Source organism: Nothoprocta perdicaria, unplaced genomic scaffold (genome assembly GCF_003342845.1).
Source record: "Nothoprocta perdicaria isolate Ctin4 unplaced genomic scaffold, notPer1 scaffold_313, whole genome shotgun sequence".
NCBI lineage: Eukaryota > Metazoa > Chordata > Aves > Tinamiformes > Tinamidae > Nothoprocta > Nothoprocta perdicaria.
Window position 1 is genome coordinate 642,583 of NW_020455548.1, and position 21,602 is coordinate 664,184.

Genomic DNA, 21,602 nt, shown 5'->3' on the forward strand with positions numbered 1-21,602 from the left:
TTGCAGAAGTTCTGTCTGCATCTGTGGTGCAACTGCTGGAGATCGAGGCCATTGCCTTTGGTGGCTGAAAACAGCCGAGACTTTAGTAGCAGCTACAATTGGCCAAAAAAAAAAAAAAAAAGGTGCAACCTTTAGGAGTCAAGAGCCAAATTCCCTAGTTGGTTAAAACGCTTGGCTTCCTTAGAGAAAAATTAATCATTAATGCCTCACAAATTGGACACACAAACTCAACTCGTTCTCATCTGTCGAGGTGAAATCAAAAGCTCAGAATTGCTTATATCCAGCCTAATGGGATGGCTACAACTCTGTAGCTTCTTGTCTTTCACCTCACCCAGGCGCTTGCTGGGCACTTGGCCTTAGGCAGTGTGAAACTGCCTTGCACTTTTAAACGCTGCGTTGCACGTGCTGGTAGGAACCATGAACATAGGCCAGAGGGGAGGTTTATATGAGCCACGCTTGCATAAATGGACATTATGTGGTCTTTTTAACAGTATGCGACGGCGGAACTCCATCTACAGTGCTTTTTTAATAGGATTACATTAATTCCTGCTAAATCCTGCAAAGACCCAACCTGTGTCACTGCTGCTATCCTTGTCATCATGCTGCATTCATTAAGCTATGGGCATGCGTCGAACATTGCCACATCAAGGACCTTTCCTCTCGGAGCTGGTTTTATTGCAGCTGGCCCTCCGGGAGCGCAGGCCATGTGGCATTTGAATTGGGTGGCTCCCGAGGTATTTATCTTGGGTATGAGGTCTATGCCAAGCCCAATGTGAAGATTTTCCTGCAGATTCCCTCGGTGAAGCCTCCCGGCAGGAGTCTGGGGTCTGCCATCCATCTGCTCTACACCCTTCATTCCTGTTGCTCGGCGTCGTCTTGCATCACCGCATATTCTGCTTGCTCAGGAAAAGTGTCTTCCAAGAAGAGCATTTTTTTGTACCCACGTGAATTATTCACAAGAAAAGCACTGCTTATTTGGTCTTTTTGCTCTCATCCAAGTGCTTCATTTTAGGGACGTTGATGGCCACAGAAAAATCTTGCGTAGACCCGACTGTAGCTTTTCTGCCAGTTGCTAAACACAATCTTTTTCCTTCAAGTGAGAAATACTTGTGTCTTGTGAAATACGAGTGGCCTGTTTGCTTTGTGCTGAGAGCTGCTCCTCTGATTAAGAGACAGGAACAGCACTGGGGGATTTTCGTGAGACTCCCCTTTGTGTAGAGCCATTGGGCCTAATAAATTCTGCTCATTGCTTGCCCTTTGTGAAGGTACTTTGTGTGCAATATGTCTAGTGCAATTAACAGATGACAGAATAAACTGAGGGATAGAGGGTCAGCTTACAAATATTGGCGTCCCTTCAGCTGAAAGCTGAGCCATAAATCACGGCCGGGGGCAGGCTGCAGGTAAAGCAAAGCGTCTAGGTGTAGCTTGCTGGACTTTCTCAGTCATGAAAAGATAACCCTGTGAGCCTTAAGAGAAAACCTACCTAAAAGAACTGATTTACCTGATTGTGAAGTGAAAAACATGATGTTCTTCTGCCTGCGATCAGGGAAACAGTTGTCCTGGGTGAATGAAGAAGATATCAGGCTCACAGCAATCGCTATAATACTGCTGCACTGAAACAAGTGGTGCTCTTTTGTATTTTGAGAGGGCTCTTGCCTGTGGGAGATTGTTTGTCAGAGTATTTCAGATTTGTTTCGTCAGAGCATTTCCGATTTGCTTGTCGGAGTATTTTGAATACAGACACCTCTCTTGCATTATTTCTGGGCAGCGGGCCAGACGATCTGAGCAAGCTGCTGTGTTTCCCGAGTGCCCCCCTTTAGGGGAGAGCCGCGTGCACCTGATGAGACTTTCAGCCCTTCCGCTCCTTAGGCGCCGTCTTGACTTGTTTGGATACTGCTCTAGACTTTTCTTCCATGGCAAGGCCCAGCAGTGAAAGAAAACCTAGGCATGAATAACTGGTGATAATAACCTCTACTGCTGCTGACATTAGTTTTTTTAACTCCCAGCCTGTCGTTTTTTTAATAGTTGTTTATTTGTTTCGTGTGAGGTAGGTTTACATTAGAATTTTAAAAGGACCTATTCTTATTTTTGAAGTGCTTGTCAAATTTATTGTTTTGCTTTTCATTTCTAGAGTCTGTCCAGGGCTGGAGACAGGCCTGTTGTGGTTTGCTGTTGGGAACTGTGTTTCTCCCTGGCGTCTGCACAGTTTCTCAGTGGAGAAGGCTCTGCACACAAAATTCCAAATATTCAGCTCAGCTTCCATGTCAGATTCCGTAGTGCAAAACAGGCAAAGTTGTTTTCCTGGCCAACATAAATGGGCAGAGAGAAGGCAAATCCATAGGTTGAAAATGTCCTTTTATTGCCTCTATACAACTGAGTTCTTCTGCTTGGTAGCAACTAATCAGATGTGTTGAAGTGAATGCAGTTTAAAAGCAAAGATTTTTCTGCTGAGGATGTCCCCAAAAGAGACATAACTGATGTTCAGAAATTGTAGGAATTAGAATAAATAAATAAATAAATAAATAAATGAACAAGGTTTATGTGAGCTGGGTACTGGAGTGACTACAAAGATGAGAAACGGCTGTTGCTCGTGGGATGGGGGCTGACACAGGCTGGAATGTGCAGGGTTGGCTTTCAGTGTGAGAAGAGGTTCCCCCCTTTTTAGTTCTGGCTCCTCTTTGTCCGGAACGCAAAGGAATTTGTGAGTTGGGATCGGTTTCTGTAGCGAGAGATAATACGGCCAGCTGCACTTTGGGGGTTGCTAGAGTCAGAGCTGATCTTTCCACCTCATACTTGGGATATTCTTGGTTTGGATCAGTCTATTTGGCCACATAGCTGTTGGTACCAAGCACGTGCAGACACCACCTAGTACTGAAATCTCCCGGTGCTCACTTAAGGGTGCAACTTTATTACAGGGTCCTTTGCAAATGGATGGCTTCCAAGGAAGCCTCGGGTTTATACGCCCGCTAGGAGCAGGTCTGTGGAGACCATACGTCTGACTTCAGCGCTGGTCAGTACTCCTGTAGGTTACCGGTACGGTAACCTGTGGTGTGCAATGAACACAAAGCAGAGAAGGGAGGAACTTCAAGTGCAGACTTTTGCGTATTGGTAGTGAGGCAGGTGCTAGGAATCCAGCCTGAGATTGAGATTGCTGGGAAACCAGCAAATTGAGATTGCTGCCTGAAACAAAATCCTGTTTCCTGTGGCAAAATGCACCCCCGCTCTGGAAGAGCTGAAAAACATGAAGTTCCTGGAGAGGGTTTCCAAAAAGTCTCGTCAGGAGCGTTAGCTGCTTTGCAGTCAGTTTAATTTTCCTGCTTTGAGAAGACTGAACTTGCTTTTCTGGTGTTCTAGGTAAACCTTGGCTCAAATTGCCTCCCTTTTACCTGCCCTTTTATTTTCACAGCAACCTTCACAGTTCTTTGTGGTTAATTTGAGGAAACTTGTAAGGGGGAGATCCATTCTGTAAGATGTTGACCCTCTGGGCTCTCATTTTTGGCAACTCCTCAGCCATTAGCCGGGATCTGCAAGGAGGAGTCTGGTTGTCTGGAGGGCTCTGTGGAAGCCGCTTTGGGGGGCGTTTGGGTGGACAGTGGATCCTGTGGATCCTCGACAGTGGATGGAGCTGCAAAATGTCTTTACTGGCCACATCTAAACTGTTCCAGGTTGTACTAGCCCTTGCGGAAAATTGACCTCTGTCTTTTCCCGGAATCATCTGCCCAGCTCTTACTTGAATGGTCTCCCCTTTTGGCACCGACAAACATATACGATAATGAACGTTGCCTCGAGGGTTGAGGTCGGTCGTTTAATTGCAAGTTCCTACAAGTAAGCAGGTAAATGACGCTTCGGTATAATATAAAAGCATTAAATGCTAATGGCCTGACTCTATGATACAAGGCCTGTGACAACTGGATGGATGATAATGGTTCCCTCGGTTGCTGGAGACATAAACAGACACTTCACACCCCATTTTCTCTGCAATTGTGCTTTAACTCAGCTTCTAATCGAAGCTGTTGTCCTGAATTTAACCAGAAGCAGGAGAGAAGGAAAGAGAGAGGCCTGTACTGGCTCATCTGCTTGCAAAACGCTGAGCACACAGTGGCCAAGTAATTCAGAGGAGCAAAGGGCCGTACAAGGCCATTTTCCCCATTTTTCGTGTCCCCATCCCAAGCAGTCCTGCAGTGAGGCTTGCCTGGGGGACAGGATGAAATGAGATGCCTGTGGATTTGCTTTGTCTTGTTTATCAGGGGGAGAACGCGGCTTTGACGCAGGGTCAGACGCGGGTTTTGTTAAGTGCAGCTTTTGCTTTTGATTCATTAGCTGGAAAATGAGGGAGGAGAGGCTGCCCACACAGCCTCTAGCAGCCTTGGGCTGCGAGGAGAAAATCTGTGGGCAGAGTAGAGGCTGCATTTCTGCTGACTCCATTGGACATTTAAAAAATGAGGGGTCTTGAGGGCTTTGTTCTTTCTGCATGGCTCATTGAGAGATGCTAAAGTGGCCCTCAGAAGGACAGGGGGTAAAGGTCCTTCGTTACCCACGTCTTTTTAAAGGATTCCTTGTGGAACAGCTCTTCTTGTTGCTCTTCACAATCTTCACAGTCGGTTACTGGAAGAAATAAATGATCCAGTGTGTGATCCCTACATGGCTGATGTTGCTACTTAGTTGTCTAAAGGGAAGAGAAAAGCTCCCTGTCTTTAAGTGTGCTGGAGAAAGCTGCCTGTGTGCTGCATTGCCTTGTTTTCTCACTGCTGCAGCTTGTTTTGGAGTTCATACGATGCCCGTCCAGTTCTGCAGTGTACGTCTTCCTCCTTCCAAACAAATGCTCTTGCTCGGGAGAAGGACTTTGCAGTGATTTGGCTGCTGATGTTGCCATGATTCGGCACAGTGGCTGTTCACAACAAATTGGGCTTTTGGTAGAACAAGCCTTATCTGTTGCATTAGGGAGATAATATGCCTGTTACCTGGGGTGCTTGTGATGCCCTGGCTGGAAGCAGTTTCCCAGGACAGCCTTGTCTAAAGGCCTCTCTAAAACAAGTACCTGGAAAGGCTCTCACAGCACTTGAATCCAGTTGTTGGAAGTTTAGAGCCGGAGTTGCTCACAGAATTGCAAAAGCAGGCAAAGGACATAGAGGATAAATAGGAGTATTCTATTCATGTTTGCTCGTGATATAGGAAGATACAGGAATACTCAGAAAAATAATAATATAAGACAGTAAATATTGTTTGCTGCCCTGGAAAATGGTTGTTGGATGTCTGCACGAAGTCTTGTTTGGACGAGAAAATCGACATTTTTTGTCTATTCTGATGGAGTCGTGTATAGCGGGCAGTGAATTCCAGGAGGGCTTTAAACAGTTGACCCTATAGGAGTTAAGCTGATGTCAACAGCTTATTTTAAGAGGACCACCAAACAGGAATGACAGAGCTGCCTATGCCAGCTCCCCGATGTGGGAGTGGGAAGTGCTACTTTTCTGCAGTTTCCAACAAAGTGGAGTTCCCTGCTGTCTCCTCCCTTTGAATTTGTGCAATTTGCCATTACTTTGGAGCAATGGATGAAGTAGGAGAATTGCGTGTGACAGGCTGTTCCTCCCAGGACTTCCATCCTGCACAAATCACTTTTCTTACTCCTTTCTATAAAATTTAAATGACATGTCAAAGGAAGGGACTTGCCAGGCCCATCCATCTGAAATATTAACGTTGTTCCACATTAGATGGGCACCACACAAATCAAAATCTCAGCTCGTGGGATGGCATGTGTGGCCAGCTGAAAAGTAGGGCACAACGTCCATGGGAGGCATTTTGGAGCAAGAAGGTGATAACAACCTGTCCGGCTGCTGGGAGGGCTTGGTACTTTCCTGTAGTCCTTAACTGACGGCTGACTTGTCCTTTTGGAGAGACAACCCATGCAGTCCTTGGGTTTTGGGTCAGCATGAGGAAGACTCGTGGCTCGTGCGACTGCTCGTGTTGCCTTCTCTGGTGCCCTGGCAATAACTGGCTGCACGGAGGCTGCAGGTGGTTTTCAGCCTTGGGACCGAGAAGAGCAGCAACTGTTGGGTCACTTAAAATTCCCCCAAAATTCCTTTGGAATACAGAAACTGTGTTATCTAATATTTTTTGAAGGCATCTGAGCAATGAGAGTGCAGCAGGATGGCGAAAGGCATGTTTTCCTTTAGTCACAATGTGACTTTCCACAGCTGGTGAAATGGTGAAAATTTACCCAAAGGAGCAGAGTTGAACAAGGAAATAAAGCCAGTAGGGGTAGGCAGGACGAAGTAGATGAAGCGGCCTGGATATGAATTTACAGTACAATGGCAGTACAACAGGAGGGAATGACAGGAAGCCTTGGAAAAGCTTGGTTTCCATTTCAAACGCTTTGGCACTGGAGTAACTGTGATGTTTGCATACGTCTTAAGGTGCTTTCCCCTTCTCCAAACCAGCATGGTGTCAGGTATGTGAACCAGGGCTCGCTTCCTTGCATGTGCCTTGTGCCTCTCGTCGGGCTCCGGCGGGAGGCTGGATTAACACTCTTTGCAGCCTCTCCTTTTGGGGCAGCCTCTGTGATGTTTTTGTACCCGCCTGTGTGTGGCTGGAAGCGTGTGCTGATGCCTCCTGGCAGGGACGTGGCTGGAGGAGATTGCCAGGGGCGCCAGTTCCTTTTCTTCACCCTGGCTATGGTTAGGGGAGCCAACAATGAGCCCTGAGGGGCTCTCTGCCCTCCTTTCTGGTGACCTGGACCGCATATTTTCCATTAAACCTGTGGAGTCCTGAGTGTAAAGCAGCAGTAGGAGTTTAAAAGTTGGCTTGGGGCACCTGGAGTTCCTGGGGAGGAATCCCTGTGCTGGACAGGTCTCTGTTCCCGAGGGGAAATCGCGGGGCGGGCAGGTCGAGGTGCGTGGTCGAGGGCTCCCGAGCGCTCTCCTCTCGCTGGGATGGGGTGTGCCGATGGGCGAGTCGCGCGCCCGGCTGCCACCAAAGCCCTGGCCCTGGCCTGTGTTCCCACCAAGCCTGCTCTGAGCACCCCAATTCTCCATCTTTCTGCTCCTCCTCAGGCGGCAGGAAAGCACCGTGGATAGACAGCGGGATAAGGAGGACAATTTTTATCCCTGCGCAGGCTCCTGCCTCCAAGCGCACCGTGGTTTGGCTGCCTCCGTGTCTGAGCGCCATGGGAGCGGGAGGGTTTTCACGAGGAGGCTCCTAAGTTCCCACCTGGTCTGAGAGCACTGCCAGGCAGCCGTGTTGAAACGCTTGGTGCCAGCAATGCCAAACCCTGCAGCTGATGCTGAGCTCCCGTGGTGTGCAGGCACTTACACCCAGGGTAAATGCTGCCGTAGGGTGGTAAGTGGTGCACGAGGGCTGGCTCCTTGTCGGAGCAGATGCCTTGAGCTCTTTGGCAAAGCAGTGGTGCCAGGGGAGGTGCACCCAGGTGCACTGCTCTGCAAGGCAGTGTTCCCTTTCAGGCTCTTGCTCACTATGTGAGGATAGTCACCTTTACGATAGCGGCTTTCTGGCTTTCTCTGCCTGCAGAAGGAACCCATAAACCTGTACTTTAGGTCCCAGAATGTGAAAATAAGATTAATAGCAAGACTTAAAATACCTATCAGGTGGATTTAAAGTGCAATGTTTACTACGCTATGGAAGAAAGCACTGAAATACTTAATGTTCCCAAGGCCCTAAAGAACGAGCTGTCAGGTCATGACTGTGCATTACGGCAGCTTTTCTCCACAGCCTTAAACAACATTTCTCACAGTGTTGAACAGGAAGCATCAGGCACGAGTTTGAGGCTGTGACAGACAGGCGGATGGGCGACAGCAGCGCTGGCGTGCTCCAAAAGGTCCAAAAGACGAGATCGGGTCAACTCTTGTTGCTGAAGAGGTGCTTTATGGCTCCCCTTCCAGATTATGGGGAAGCCACAGGGCAATATCCAACAGAAAGGGAATTCAGGTACATCTGAACGCAGATTAGTTCTATTTCTTGGTTAAAAAAAATGGGAATGGAGAAGAGGAAGGAGAAATCGGTGGGCACCAGTGCTGTGGCAGCCGTCAAGGTAGCAGGAGGGCAAGTCCAGTTTTGCCTTGGTGTCACTTGAATTGGTGCCACTTGAATTGGTGCCACTTGCCCCCCCGGTTTTGCAGAGTGATGCTGCCCACCAGAACCTTTTCCCAGCAAAGGTGTAGACTGGATTTAACGTCTTGCTCTCCCTGCAGCTCTGCTCACCGCAGTTATGCCGGATCCCAGCGTCATTATTAATTTTGTGCTGAGACAGCCATTATTTCTAGCCGAGCACAAAGTAGCGCGACAAGAATTAACTGGCCCCATGTCAGCGAGTGATCCCCGAGCTGGCAGATCCCCTCTGCAGCTCCACGAGTGACGTGCTGAGAGCCTCCTGCAACTCTCTTGTCTCCGAACGCTCATGGACATCGATGCCAGGAGCTTTATCGCACCTGCGAGACGTGCATTGAAAAAAGTATCAGCAAACCTTCTTTTAAGCCTATTAAGGGAACAGAATTTAAGTGGTTCTAGCAGGAAGCAGGTTTTCAGGTGTTCCTCTGGGTGACATGCAGCCCATTCAGTGACTGAAGGGGAAGGAGGATGCGTTTTCCTCGTCAATGTGAAGTTGGAGGCATGTGTGGGTTTTGCCACTGCTAAATATTTAATAGAGTGTCTCCTGTAGATTAAGACAGCCCCGTAGTAAAGGGGAAAAGTGATTTGATAAAGACTGTCTCTTTTCTAAACCATGAACATCCAAGAGATTTAAGGTACCACTTGCTCCGGTTTCAGGGGTCTAGGTAAGTGCCTAAGCATGTACATTTTCCTCACACTTACTGCTCCAGTCACCCTTGCAGCTTTGCTGTATAAATTCTTCCCGAGCTTTTATCACAGACCTATTCTGAGCAAGGTGCTAAGTGCTGAAAAAGGGGTGAGAGTGAAAAATTCATGTGCACCAGCCTTCGAGGGCATGGTAATGTTGGTCCTGCATCTTGTTTCTGTTCTGGAAAGTCAAGTTGTGTAAAAGGGGCTTTTCTGAAGAGAAAAACTGTAGTAAAAGGAACAAATTGGAGGGTTATGCAAAGAGCATGTTGTATTTATTCTTAAACAACTCCTGACATCACTCTGGAAGAGCAGTTCATAGAATCGTGGCCTTACATGTTTTTATGCATCATAAAATAAATATGCTTTAGATAGGATTACAAGGCTTTAATTATAAATAAATATTTCTTTTGCCATGACCTTTCAAGCAGGGCTTCTGACTAATGAAAGCAGAAGGAACCCTTCCAGGAGGAGCCTGAGAGAGTCTGCAATTTATTTCCCACTGAATGCTGCCACTTTTCCATGTAAAATACAATTTATTTCTGGGTGAGGGCCAACCATGCCAATTAACCTAATCTGCTGAGAGCAACGGTACTGTGGTTTTGCTTATGTCTTATCTGACTCAGAGACAGCAAGGAAAATTGGGCCAAATCTCATCCTGGCAAGACACCTCAAGTAAAAATTGCCCCTAATATCAGTTCTTTTCCTTAAACCTTCAAGGATCTCTTTGTCTCCCATATTTCACTCCACTTCTGGCTGCCTTCGGAGCCTGTCAGGCAGAGCGAGGGTTGCTGTTTCTCTGCTGCCGCCTGTGTCCTGCATCCGAAGGGGGTATTTGGAAGAGTGTAGCCTGGGCGGCAGGTCTCGCAGCGCGCGGCCTTCGGTGGCTGTTGTCAGCCTCAGTGACGGGGTTTGTCAGTCGCGCTGGGTCAGTTCGGGGCAGGTCGCCCCTCTCGTTAGCCCCGGCCAGCCCCGAGCGCGAGGCCGGTCAGTGCTGCAAGCGAGAGAAGGAAAAACTCATAAAAGCTGAATAATCAATAGAGAGGAAGGGAAAAAAACCTAAAGAGAATGAAAAATGCATTAAAAAATCCCAGAGCAGGACCTGGCGCTGCCTTTGTTACGATTCAGTAACACCTCCTGTTAATGAAGATGTGTGTGGGGAAAGTTAAGATGAGGGTATGAGCAGGAATAACCTTAAACTCATGGAATTTCTTCCTTTTTGGAGCAAGAAACAGCCAACCGTAGTTTTCCTCAGCTGGCTTTGAATGAGGTGCATTTTGTTATAGGTGTAAGAAACGACGCCTTTGGGCTGGCGTGGGACCCTGTGAACAGCAGGGCCCGTGTTGCTGAGCTCAGCTCATTCCCCTGCTCCGCACCGGCATCGATCGCATTCCTGGTGCCCGGGACTCATCCTTGAAACAGTTTGGCTGCTGGTTCCAGGCTGTGCAGCTTTCCCTGTCGGCAGTGATGGGCTGCATGGGATTAGTGCTTTCCATGTGCTACCCACAGACGGAGGCGAAGAGGATGAGAGACTTCTCTTTGCGTTCTCCTTGCCCAGCACTGATCTTGCTGGCGCTTGCAAACTGCGGTTGCAGAGGGAGGCTTGGGTTTTGAAACTGCTGTCACTGGGTGAGTGCTTTTCTTGCCTCCCCTTGAGAGAGCTGGGAGGGACGAGGCAGGGCTGGCCCAGCGCAAGGTGAAGTGCGTGTGCAGATACAGTCCTGAAATCCAAGGATGAGGAGGGAAAATGTGCTGCCAAAGGAGGCTCTGTGCAACGGGTGCGCGCTGGGTGCTGGCACCAGCCTCTCTAAGCTGCAGCTCCCACCCGCCCCGGTGTTTCGCTCCAGGGCCTCTCTCCAGTCCTGCCAGGCTCTTCCTGGAGCAACTTGTTTCATTGTTTATTTTTAAGCTGCCTAGATTGATCTTTTGGGAAAACTGCTTCTATATCTGCCAGGGCCTTGAGACTTGTGCTCCACACTTGCACGCTCCGTACTTGCTGTTGCAGGCAATTACCTACAGCACCGTTTAGTGCAAATGCTGTTGAGTAGAGAATCCTCTCTCCTTGCTAGAAATGCCAAGCGTGCTCCCTCAGAGCAGTCCCTTTCGCAGATACAGACTCTTTTCCTGCCTGCTCCATCATCCCAGACTAGGCTCTAGCCGAGGGCCGGGAGTTCCTTTCCTTTTCTTCAAGCTGCCCTGGCCTCAGCGTCCTGCCCAGCCGCGCGGCACGAGGGAGCCCTTGGAAGAAGAGCCTGCCCTGCCCGCAGGGAGGCCTTTGGGGCCATCCAAGGGGAGGGCTTCATCATAGACCCCCTCTCCATAGGGCTGGAGGGGGGCTAACGTGTGGGGAGGTGATGAGGAGCAACGCGGGACACTGGCTCTGCAGCAGGTTTGTTAAGGAAAAGCAAGGCGGAAGGACAGTTGGTGGGAAAGACGTGGGACCGCCTGACTTCTCCATACATATTATCTATCAAAAATGTCGCAGACGCTCCGTTTCCTTTGCAGAAGACAAGCACAAATGCATATGGCTGTATGTCATCTCACCCTTTTTAGGATGTTTTAAGCCTCATTTTATTTCTGGGTTTATAGTTTGCAGTTAATGTAATCATTTGTAACAGATCGCAGTGTTGAGCCCACATTGTCAAATAAAATCCTAGGCTGTTACACACCTTTTGCTGGCTTTTTTAAAATTTTCTTTGGCCATAAAATTACCGCCCTGTTAAATGGTGACAGCTCCTGATGAGCCAGAGGCTCTCGATACAACACTAGAGCATGTGAAGAGAGCCCATAAAATCTCATTTTCTACAGGCCTTTCCTCATCATTTTTGTTCAGTAATGAAGCGTTTAATTCACAAAGATTAACGACACTGCAGGACTTGCACAGTGTCCCCAGCCCCTTGGAAGGAAGAAGAAGAGAGCCCTTCACTAAGCTGCTGCACAGCGAGCTCAGATTCAAGACAGGGACGTAGAGGGTTGTATTTTGGGGGAGCTGGATGAGAGGTTGCTGTGCTTGGATCCTCAGTAACCATAGTAGGAATCGAGGTATGTGATTCCCTGCTTTGTGCTTTCAAAGTGTACACTTCCTAAATATCTGGCTTAGGACTGGAAAAATATATATATATATATGTTTGTCAAAGTGGGCTGCAAAATTGCTCCCTGGTCTATTACTGCCTTCAAGGAGCAGCAATAGAGTTCTGGCTCACGCAGTACAGTGTTTGGAGGCCTATTACAAGTGACTTAGTGAAGAGATTTGCTTTTTCTCCTGAGTCAGCTGGCGGAGCTGCAATGATTTTCATGCCCTGTTGTTTTTGTTAGAGATGGCACGAAAGGCAGAGCCCATCTCAGTCGTTCTGCCCAACGCTGCCTGCATTTCCACAGCCCAACAGGGTCAATCTGAAGTTACGCATCCCGCTGGGAATATTTCTTCAGCATTTCGTGTAGTGATACTGGGACTACGGAGGGTGTTCCCTCCTCTCTTTGAACACACGAGCTAATGCTCAAAAGGCCAACACTATTTTCTGGAAAATATAGGCAAGCTCTGCTCCCTAGGGCATCCCTTCTAGTATGTGCCCTGGATTAAGATGACTTAATAGCCGGTTTCAAATCTGTGATAATCTTTTCAAGCTACGGTTCTGTGCACAGTTGCTGCCAGTGGCTGCCTGCAGCTTTGCAGCCTCCAGCATCCCGTGTCAGCTCGTTGTATCCTGGCAGCTCTCACACATTCGATTCTCTGGGAAGCAGCGTCATTTTGAGGGGATGGAGGGTCATCGTGGTGCCATCGAAAGGGTAAAGACACAATTTGGCTTACTGCACTTCATGCCAGCTGATGGAATCCTATTCACTTGGTGCTCGTGCTCATTTTTGGTTTTGCAAGTACTGATAAGAGCTGATTAGAGAGGAGGAGGAAAGCCTCAGTGCTGACATATATATGTGTTGAACTGCACAGCCACTTAAACCTTTACATGGAGCAGCAGCACTTCTTCCCGTAAGGAAAACGTATGCGGTGGTTAGTGCCGAGGCAGCATCTGAGGGCAGATGAGTGTATTTTAATGCTGACCAACCATTAAAAAGCAAGGAGCATCCACCTCTGTAGAGGAGCCCAGCTGCAGAAAAGCTATTGAACCTGTTGGTTTAAATCAAGATTTCTCTATGCTAATTTAAACCATGATTATGAGCACTGATTTAAAACTCTTGGTTTTGCTCAATGTGCCCTGTTTCTTCACTGAGAATTCAATTTGTCTGAGTGCTTTCCTAGTGACAGCTTTTGTGTCTGTATAAAAGATAGGATGCTGCATGCAAAAGCATTTAAGTGATTCAAGAATATCCAATTTATAGTCTCTGAAATCAATTAGGACTGCTATGAAATTTTACTAACAGCCTCTCTCTCTCTCTCTCTCTTTTTTTTTTCTTCCTGTAAAAGACCTGGACAACTGGTAAAAGACATAGTTAGAAAATATAGAAAAATAGCAGACTAGTGAGTCACGCTTAGTATCTTGTTTTAATTTGTGTAATTTGGAAATTCTTGAATTTGAGGGCGAGTACTAGTAGTTGCCATTTCCTGAAGCATTATGTTAATATTAATATAGTTAACGTTGTTGATCAAGTTACATGTTCTTCCCTAACTGCACTGCCCAGCTGTGGGAGCGTTAGATTGAATAGGTTTCCGATGGAGTCAATTGGATTTCGATTGGATTTTAGAGGCTAAGCCGTCCCCATGTAGTTCTGCTAATAGGCCTGTCACAATAAACCCATTAAAACACCTTTTTTTTCAACTGGGTTTTGTTGTATGCAAGCATATATCAGATTTGAAAACACCGTCAGCATTGGCAGCCATCCCTGTAACAGAAGAGAAAAGCCAAACCGGAACGGGTAGAAGGGCTGATTTTTATGTCTCTGCGTTGTTTCCAGCTCTTCATTTGCCAACCAGATCCCCCGAGCTACGAGCCCGGCACGTTGCAGTGGAGGGTGCCACACGTGGTGGCATTTTAGGGATTGGCTGCTTGTTTTCCTGAAGCCCTAAGAGATGGGGATGGGACTCGCAGACAGCTGTTGCTTGCAGCGCGGTTCCCCGGGCGCCGTGCCAGAATGGAGCACAGATTGTGATTTAGTGCAACAGGATCCCCTGATAAGCTCCATTTGGTTAAATTACGGAGGTGTCTTTTTATTTTTTGTATTAATAGGAGAGCCCAATTATTTTTAATTTGCTCTTTTTCATTCCCGAGGCAGAGGAAGAGCAGATGCAGCCTCATGAGCTTGCGATGCTCAGTCAGCAGAGCCAAGTCCATAAAGACACAGGTCTTTCCGTGTCCAGGAGAGCGCTCAGCTGGGAGCATCTCCTCAGCCGTATTCCCTGAACAACGCACCAGGTCCTTGTGCTATGTTTTGGATTTAAGTTGGCTTTTATCTAAGCTCTAAAGGCGCGGGAAGAGATTTTGCTTTGTTAGCCAATGTTGTGCAAACCCAGCTACTAATTCAGGTATCTCTTCTTGCAGCTTGGCATTATACAATTCAGTTAAATTAGATACCGTTTGCTCCTTTGATGTAAGAAATTCAGGGAATTTATTAATTAGACCAGGACTATTTGGCACTTAAACAGTGCCTGCCATCTTCCAAGTGCTCTGCGCACAGTGTTTCATTATTTATACTGTTAATTATATTAGTCCTGTTAGGAAAAAGCTCTTTAAATATCCATTGATAAAAGTATCCTCATAATGGGCTAGGAGTTCCACACTTAAATTGTAGCAGATAATTCACCCGCTGAGGTGTAGCGCCTCGGAGAAGATGTAAGGGGGATTTACAGCAGTTCTTTGAGTGCCTGCTGCAAAGTCTTGCTTTGTCTCAGATGCAGCAACAATAATTGGGAGCTCTGGAGTCTCTGTGAAGCGCTGTGGAGCTGCTCGTGAAGCCTCACGCTGCCCTGGATGGCAGCGGGGTCCTCGCTTTGCAGCTACGTGACCGATAGCTCCGTTCCCACTGGAAAAGCCACTTGGGAATCTTGCTTATGTGGCTGAGGTTTCTGTTTGACTTGCAGACACTTCCACAAGGATCCCCACCTTTCTGTGGAGAAATCAGTAGCATCACCGTGGTTCGGAGTCTGACTGTTCCAAGTGTGAGTCTGTAGTTCCATGACCTCGAAAAATCACATGGTTTCGTGACCATCAGCTGGAGTGTGAATTCTTAAATCTTCCGGAGTGATGTGTGGATTTTGTCGGTGACAAAATGCAGCTTTTAAGACTAGCCCAGCACCCAGCAGCTTCTGTATAAGCTCCTAAACAAGTTGCCAGATTCTTCAAGAGATTTTTGGTCTCATTTAGCAGTTTAATGAGCCTTTAGGCACATCTCGGCGTTTTATCAGTGTGCTTTATGGTTTTAGTCGTCAGCCCAAAATGTGTTCGTAGTAGCAAAAGGTTGATCATGCTTTGCTATCTTAATTTGCCTAAGTAGTAATTTAGTAATTTACACTGCAAGTAAATCGACTTAGTGGAGTAAATCGCAAGGCCTGTAAGTGAGGGGCAAAATCTGGTCGTCTTTCAAATCAAGTGGAAATGAGGTTTAACAGCTTGGATAGTGGCTATCTCGCATAAAGGCAACCCACAGCACGGCTGCCTAATGGCAGAGAGCTGTTCAAATAAGAAACTGCTCTTTCTCTTTCCATTTTCTTTACGTGGTATGAACTGAAGGCTTTTCCATAAGTAACCATGAATGCAGGGAATGTGCTCCTGGCCTGCCCGCTGCTCCTACCGTGGAGATTATGGCTGCACTGCAGGAGGGCTGCCGGGCATCCCTGGGCACGTTGCATTTCACTCTGTTCATCTGCCCCATGCTCTGGGGGTGTCTGCCATGGGAGCCCCCTGTTTTGGAGGCTGTTGTCTCCTCTAGGAAGGGCTCGTTGGGTGTCACGGATGTCGGTGTTTGCCTGTACACTCACAGGGTTTGCTGCTACAGCTGTGTGTCCAGCTGCACGGTGGCCTCCGAGCTGCCACAGCTGCCTTAGTGCAAGCGGTGGTCAGAGCAGCAGCTCCGATAGCTGCTTAGCTCTGGTAGCTCTGGATAGTCCCAACTTGTGTAGAGAAAATGGGTCTAATTTAAAACTTCTGCTTGTTTGCAGAACAACACAGCTTGGAAACCAGATTCCTGCCAAGACTGCCGTTGCCAAAGTGGCGTTGTCACCTGTGAACCTGTTGTGTGCAAACACCCCTCGTGTGACTTTCAGAAGGTAAGGGGTGGAACTGCCCAAGTGCTTGCTGGTCCCTTCTGTAGAGTGGGAGAAATGTCAGGTCACTCTAGGGTTCCCTGCTTTCCCCCTCCTTTCACCCTTGGAATAGTCACGCACATGTCAAAACGCTCCTGTTGGAGCACGCACTGTGCTCAGGGATGTTGTGGACAGCTGGGTACTTGGTTCTGGAGTCTGTGGAGGCCAAGCTCTGGTGTTACTCGGGTCTTGAGAAGGCCGTGGCGTGGGGAGTCTCTGCAGCGGAGCTGGCGGAGCCGAGCTGGTCGTGAATCCCTGTACGCGGCGGTGTCTGTGTCCTGTGCTCGCCTTCCTCTGCGCAGGCCCCTGTCCCCCGAGTTCTGCTTTACGCTGGGATTTGGGGGGCGCGGGAGGGACCGCTGGGTTTCAGCCACCCCCGTACCCTTCTTGCTGACGCGAGCCCTGGCAGGCGAAGCCCAGCGGGTGCCCCAAGGGCACCGGGGTCCCCCAGGAAGGCCCTGAGCTGGGTTGGACCTCCCAGCGTGAGCCCAGCTTCTAATCAGCCCTCCTTGGGACACAGGCCACCTCCTAACAAGCAGATGGACGCGTTCCACTCTGCTGAGCAGCAGCAGGGCTGAGCCCGTCTGCCTCTCAGTTCCTTGTGCCTTGTGGTGCTTGTTAAGCTCCCTTTGTTTCTTGTTTATCTTTCCCTGTCAGAGCCTTCATTAGCGGTTATAGCTAATTGGCCACAGAAGTGGGGTTGCGTTAGCATCTGGATTACTGGTGTAGTGCACATGAATGGCAATGAAAATTAGTGTTTTAAAGAGGGACTGCCAATACAATCATTATATAGCTTCAGCAAGCGTGTATTTTTTTTTTCCAGTGTGACAGTATTAAGAGTGAAATAATTTTTGATCCTTACTATTTTTCTCCTTTATTAAGGTGGGGTGTTGATTAAAGGACAATGGGAATATTAGGCCTTTTGTGCTAAAGGGGAGAGGGAAAGAAAAGAGGGCTGTCACTGAAGAGCTAATAGTGAGTGGGCTGGAGATGATGTTGTCATTCATGAAAACCAGCAGCGGTTAAATGAAAATAAAAAGGTAGCAGCTACGAGGCTTATGAAAAGATTTACACAGTGTGAAATAAAGTGGTGCAGCTCCTTGGCATGGGAAATCAGCAGGATTTCAAAAAGGTTTGAAGGTTTGGCTGGTTTCATGAGGAGAAGAAGTATCAAGGGTCTTAGAAGAAAAAAAATCTGATCATCCTTCAGGCATAAGCTGATCAGAGATCAATGAGGCCAGATCCTCTATGGTTTGTGACTTCTTTGCTTATTGTGAGATATCTGCAGACATTGCCTATTTGTTTACAGCAGCAAGACATAAGCAGAGACAGGCAGTCTCTCCAAAAAGCATTTAGCAATAGGCTGTTTAAACATCTGCGTGTAAAACCTAACACCATGTGTGCATATATTCTTTGTGCACGGGTAGGTGGAAGAAAAAAAGAAGGTATTTTAGGGAGATGGAAATGAGTGAAAACAATTTCCCTTGTGTGAAGTAAGGGAAAGAAAAAAAACAGAACAGTTTTCCCCCCCGCTAGCTTCACAGTTGAATGAGGTTTAATAGTTTAATCTAAGTGGAATATTTAATTTTATATTCAGCCTCTGAAAAATATGACATTGGAGGAAACCTTGAAGCGAGAAGCTTTTTTTCCAGTTTGAAAATTGTTTCCTTTAGAAAACGTAGAAAGAAAACTTGTGACATTTTCAAATAACTCTGGTTGCTTTTATCATTACTAATACAGAGGTGACAGGTAAGACGTCTTTGTATTGCACAATCTTCATTTTTCTTATATTACAGTAAATAATTACTCCTTCTTGGTCAAGAGCAATGCCTTACAAGCTGGCTATAACCTTTCAAAGGAGCAAGGATGAAGCTTTTCTCCTGCGAAGCACCTTGGCACTATTTTAAGGAGGGTGGCTTTATGGGTAGCTTTTTTCTTCATTTCACTGTCTGAATCTGTGACTTTCTTCCCTCCTTTTGTTTCTCTGTTTCCATTTGAGCCTTCTCCAGCTTTCGTGCTCCAATAACTCTCAGATGGTTAAAAATTTCTGGTCTTTTTATAGCTAAAAATTTCTGGTCTTTCTGTTTGTTTAATTAATTGTAGGGGAAAAAATGCATGATCCATGAATAGAAATATGTGATTCTTGAATTCCTTGGATCCACAAGATCCATGGAAGCTCCCAAGGGGTGCCAAGGACTCTTGGTGCTGTTGCCCACAGGGACACCCTTGCAAAGTAAGATCCTGCTGCAGCTGCAGTGTCTATGGGACACGGTGCCAGGCGTGGGATATTTATCACACAGCTGTGAGTGTTGGAGGGAATGTGGGAGCTCTGTTTGCAGAGTCCACAGAGACGTTTCAAAGAATCCTTTTTTTTGAAAGAAAAGAGCTTTGCCTTCCTTGAAAGGAAAGGCCAAGGTCCTTCCTGGTGTTGGCTGAGGTATTCTCTGATGCTGTTTGCTTATGGCCCGATGTGGTAGCCAGACAGGTGCCTCCCTCAGCATCCTGTGTTCCCTGCTACCAACATAACGCAGCGGGCAGGCAGCTCACTAAGCCCCTTGATTTGGGCAAAGCAAAGTATTAGCTGTGTCACCCACACGTGCTGCAGCTGGAAGTGCTCGATAGTTGGTTTATCAAAAACTGTCATTCAAAGAAGTGCTGGTTATTAAACCTAAGAGGTAGTGTTGTTGGATGCTGTCCCCTGTCCGTCCTTTCCAGTTAGGCTTCCTATTTCATGTTCAATACTTACTGGCCTCTTGATTCTGTCTAGGGAGAAGTGCTCCAAATAGCCCCCAACAAGTGCTGCCCCACGTGCGCCTCCCGAGCTGAAGGATTTTGCCAGCACGAAGGACAGACCCACGGGGTGAGTTGCTCTGTCGTGTCCCTCGGCAGCGACGTTGCAGCATTCAGCCCTCTGACTCTTTGCTTCTTGTCAGCTGGCCTGGGGAAGAAGGATCGTTCCTTGTCACTGTTTCCATCTCTGCTGTGTTCTGTCACTATCAGATAATGTAACATAGGGGACGTTTCGTCTGAGGGGGTTTGTGAAAAGATAATGTGGGGCCGAGCAACAGCTTGTCAGGTTTGACTTAAGGGGAGAAAGTTTGCTGTCCGTTCATTCACTTTTCTGTTCCCATGGCGGGTCCGAGACAATATGGAAATGCTAGAAGTAAAATATGGTGAATTTGGCACATTAGCTGCCCCGAAGGAAGGTTTTCTTCAGGAAATTTCAGGATTGCTGAAAGAAGCAGCAATCTGTACTGGTAGAAATTAATCGCTCTCCTGTGTCCCGGGATTATGTATTTTGTAACCTTGAATTATTCAAGAAGCACATTACAGGCTGCGACTTCACCTAGGGGACACGAAAGACCAAAACAGTAAGAATAAGTGTGCAAAGGAAGGATGATGTGGACATTCCTGGGCAGTAGTTCATGCCACAATAGGTGAACGGAGAAGGATGTCCTAACAGCAAGGCCAGGGGCTTGAGCTCTGCTCTCTTATGAATTTATTTGACAGGAAACATAAGGTGCAAATCTTTAGAAACCTGCTGAAATGCCAAGTAGTTCTGAGGTCTCGTATGTTCAGCACCCCAGAGGGCGATTATAGCTCCCTGTTTTATTGGGCTGGCGTGACCGACACAAATCGGTGATGAGGCAGATAGAAGAGGCTGGAAGAGGAGGGATTTGTTGGCAAGCGCTGCAGTGCATCAACATTTTTCTTTTGGGGCCATTTCTTTCTCCCCTCCCCGCTCAATATACAAGTGTTGTCACTTCATTAAAGAATCGAGTTAACAAGATTTTCCTCACGGTGAAGTACTGAACTGTGTGGGTGTCCTCGGCAGGTCGATTCCTGCATGGTTTTTCTCCCTGCTTTTTGTGGTTGTGTGTTGCAGCACGGCACGCAGTGGGCCGGCTCGGGATGCAGCCTGTGCTTCTGTGCCCACGGCAAGGTGAACTGCACCCCCGAGGCCTGCCCAGCCCTGGCCTGCGGAAGCGGGGAGCTGCAATACACTGCCCGAGGAGCCTGCTGTCCCACCTGCGTGGGCCTTGGAGGTGAGGACTGTGTGTGAAGGGGGCACCGGCAGGCCCCAGACCTTTCTTGCCCTGCTAAATTCTGTTGAGCACCTAGGGCAAGGGCCTCTGCTTGTTCTCTTTTTGTCCTCTCCCTGTATTTACATTCCTAAGGGCTTCACCCACAGGTCAGAAGCAAGTGATAAACTTTCAGCTGTGAACCGATGTGTCTAGTGTTCTCTCCTTGCTTTTGAGACCGTGATTTAGGGAAAAGAATGCAGATATTCCCTGTGTAGCGAGGGTGCCCTTGCAGATTTATGCTTCAAGCTCCAAAAAATGCCTCAGCTGTTGGATACTTCTTCTCATTCAAATCCATTGGGAGCAGTACATCCAGAGCTCTTGATTCATGAGTCTAAAGCCCTTGAAAACCGTGGGAATTGTTATAATTATTTGCTACTTTGAGAAACGGGGATTTCTACTTCTAAGATGCACAAAATCTGTTTTAAGTATTCTCATCACTCGGGCTTGTTTTTGAAGATAGCGTTGTGCCACAGGCGTATCCGTGAATAAGGACTCCTGATGCACATTTTCCTGCTGCACTCTTTTCTTTCCCCAAAGTACCGAGGAACACAATATTCCCGTGTTGCTGTATTTCCGTAGGCAACAGCTGAACCTGCTAACACACGACTGACGTCAACCTTGTGCAATTGTTGCAGCAAGTGAAAAGCTGCGGGGACTGTGCCGGGGAACGGGGCGCATTGTGCAGCAAGCCCATCCGGAACCCGGGAGCCCCTTGGGAACAGTGGGCGTGCTCGCCCTGAAGAGGAATGGGGAGTGGAAAGCGATTAAGAGACGTGTGACAAGAGAGTTACCCCATGTCTTAAATGTCTTTTAGAGTCGTGCTCCTTCGACGGCCGCTCGTTCCGGGATGGAGAGGCTTGGCGGCTCAGCCAGTGCTCCAAGTGCATCTGCAGGGACGGCGCCACTCAGTGCTTCGTGGCTTCCTGCCAGCCCGTGCTGTGCAGTCAGGTCAGGGCCCCTCCGGGACGTTATTCTCGGCTCTTTGCTTTTCCTTGACAAGATGTTACAAACTAATGAGCGCGTCTCTTGTGAGGGAAATGGGTGATTTGGAAAGGGGAGCTTTAATTTCTAGAAATACAGAATGTTGGATAAATGTGTCGGTATACCCATCTCTTTCCCAACATGTTCCTTCCCCACAAATTTACTCTTTTCATGCATTTGCTGGCTAACTAGGTGAAACTATTATCCAAAGAAACTATGCGTTTGGTTTTGTGCTAAAACCATGCTTCAGAGTTGATCAGAAAGTGCTTTGATTTCTCTGTAGAAAGGAATGAAAGAGCAAGAAGCTTGATGGGGATTTGTCTCCACAAACTTCCATTTCTGATTTCACCTGCTTTATTTGCAGTTCCTCTTTATTCTGTTTACGAGAGCTACAGAAATGCAGTTGAAAATAGTCAAATGCTTATGAAATTCCCTTGTGACTAAAAAGGCTTCAAAAATAAAAGGCTGCTTCAAACAGA

General features: G+C 47.5%; 1 protein-coding gene across 1 annotated transcript in view; it reads left to right on the forward strand.

The window, feature by feature from the left end:
• Positions 1-12,561: 12,561 nt before the first annotated feature.
• The window catches only part of FRAS1 (Fraser extracellular matrix complex subunit 1), a 96,239-nt gene continuing 87,198 nt past the window's right edge, over positions 12,562-21,602 (forward strand). Inside the window, exons 1-6 of the mRNA XM_026042767.1 lie at positions 12,562-12,591; positions 14,837-14,914; positions 15,914-16,021; positions 18,825-18,917; positions 19,944-20,103; positions 20,957-21,090. Of these exons, the coding sequence (XP_025898552.1) occupies positions 12,562-12,591; positions 14,837-14,914; positions 15,914-16,021; positions 18,825-18,917; positions 19,944-20,103; positions 20,957-21,090 (603 nt within the window). The remainder of the gene's footprint in view (positions 12,592-14,836; positions 14,915-15,913; positions 16,022-18,824; positions 18,918-19,943; positions 20,104-20,956; positions 21,091-21,602) is intronic.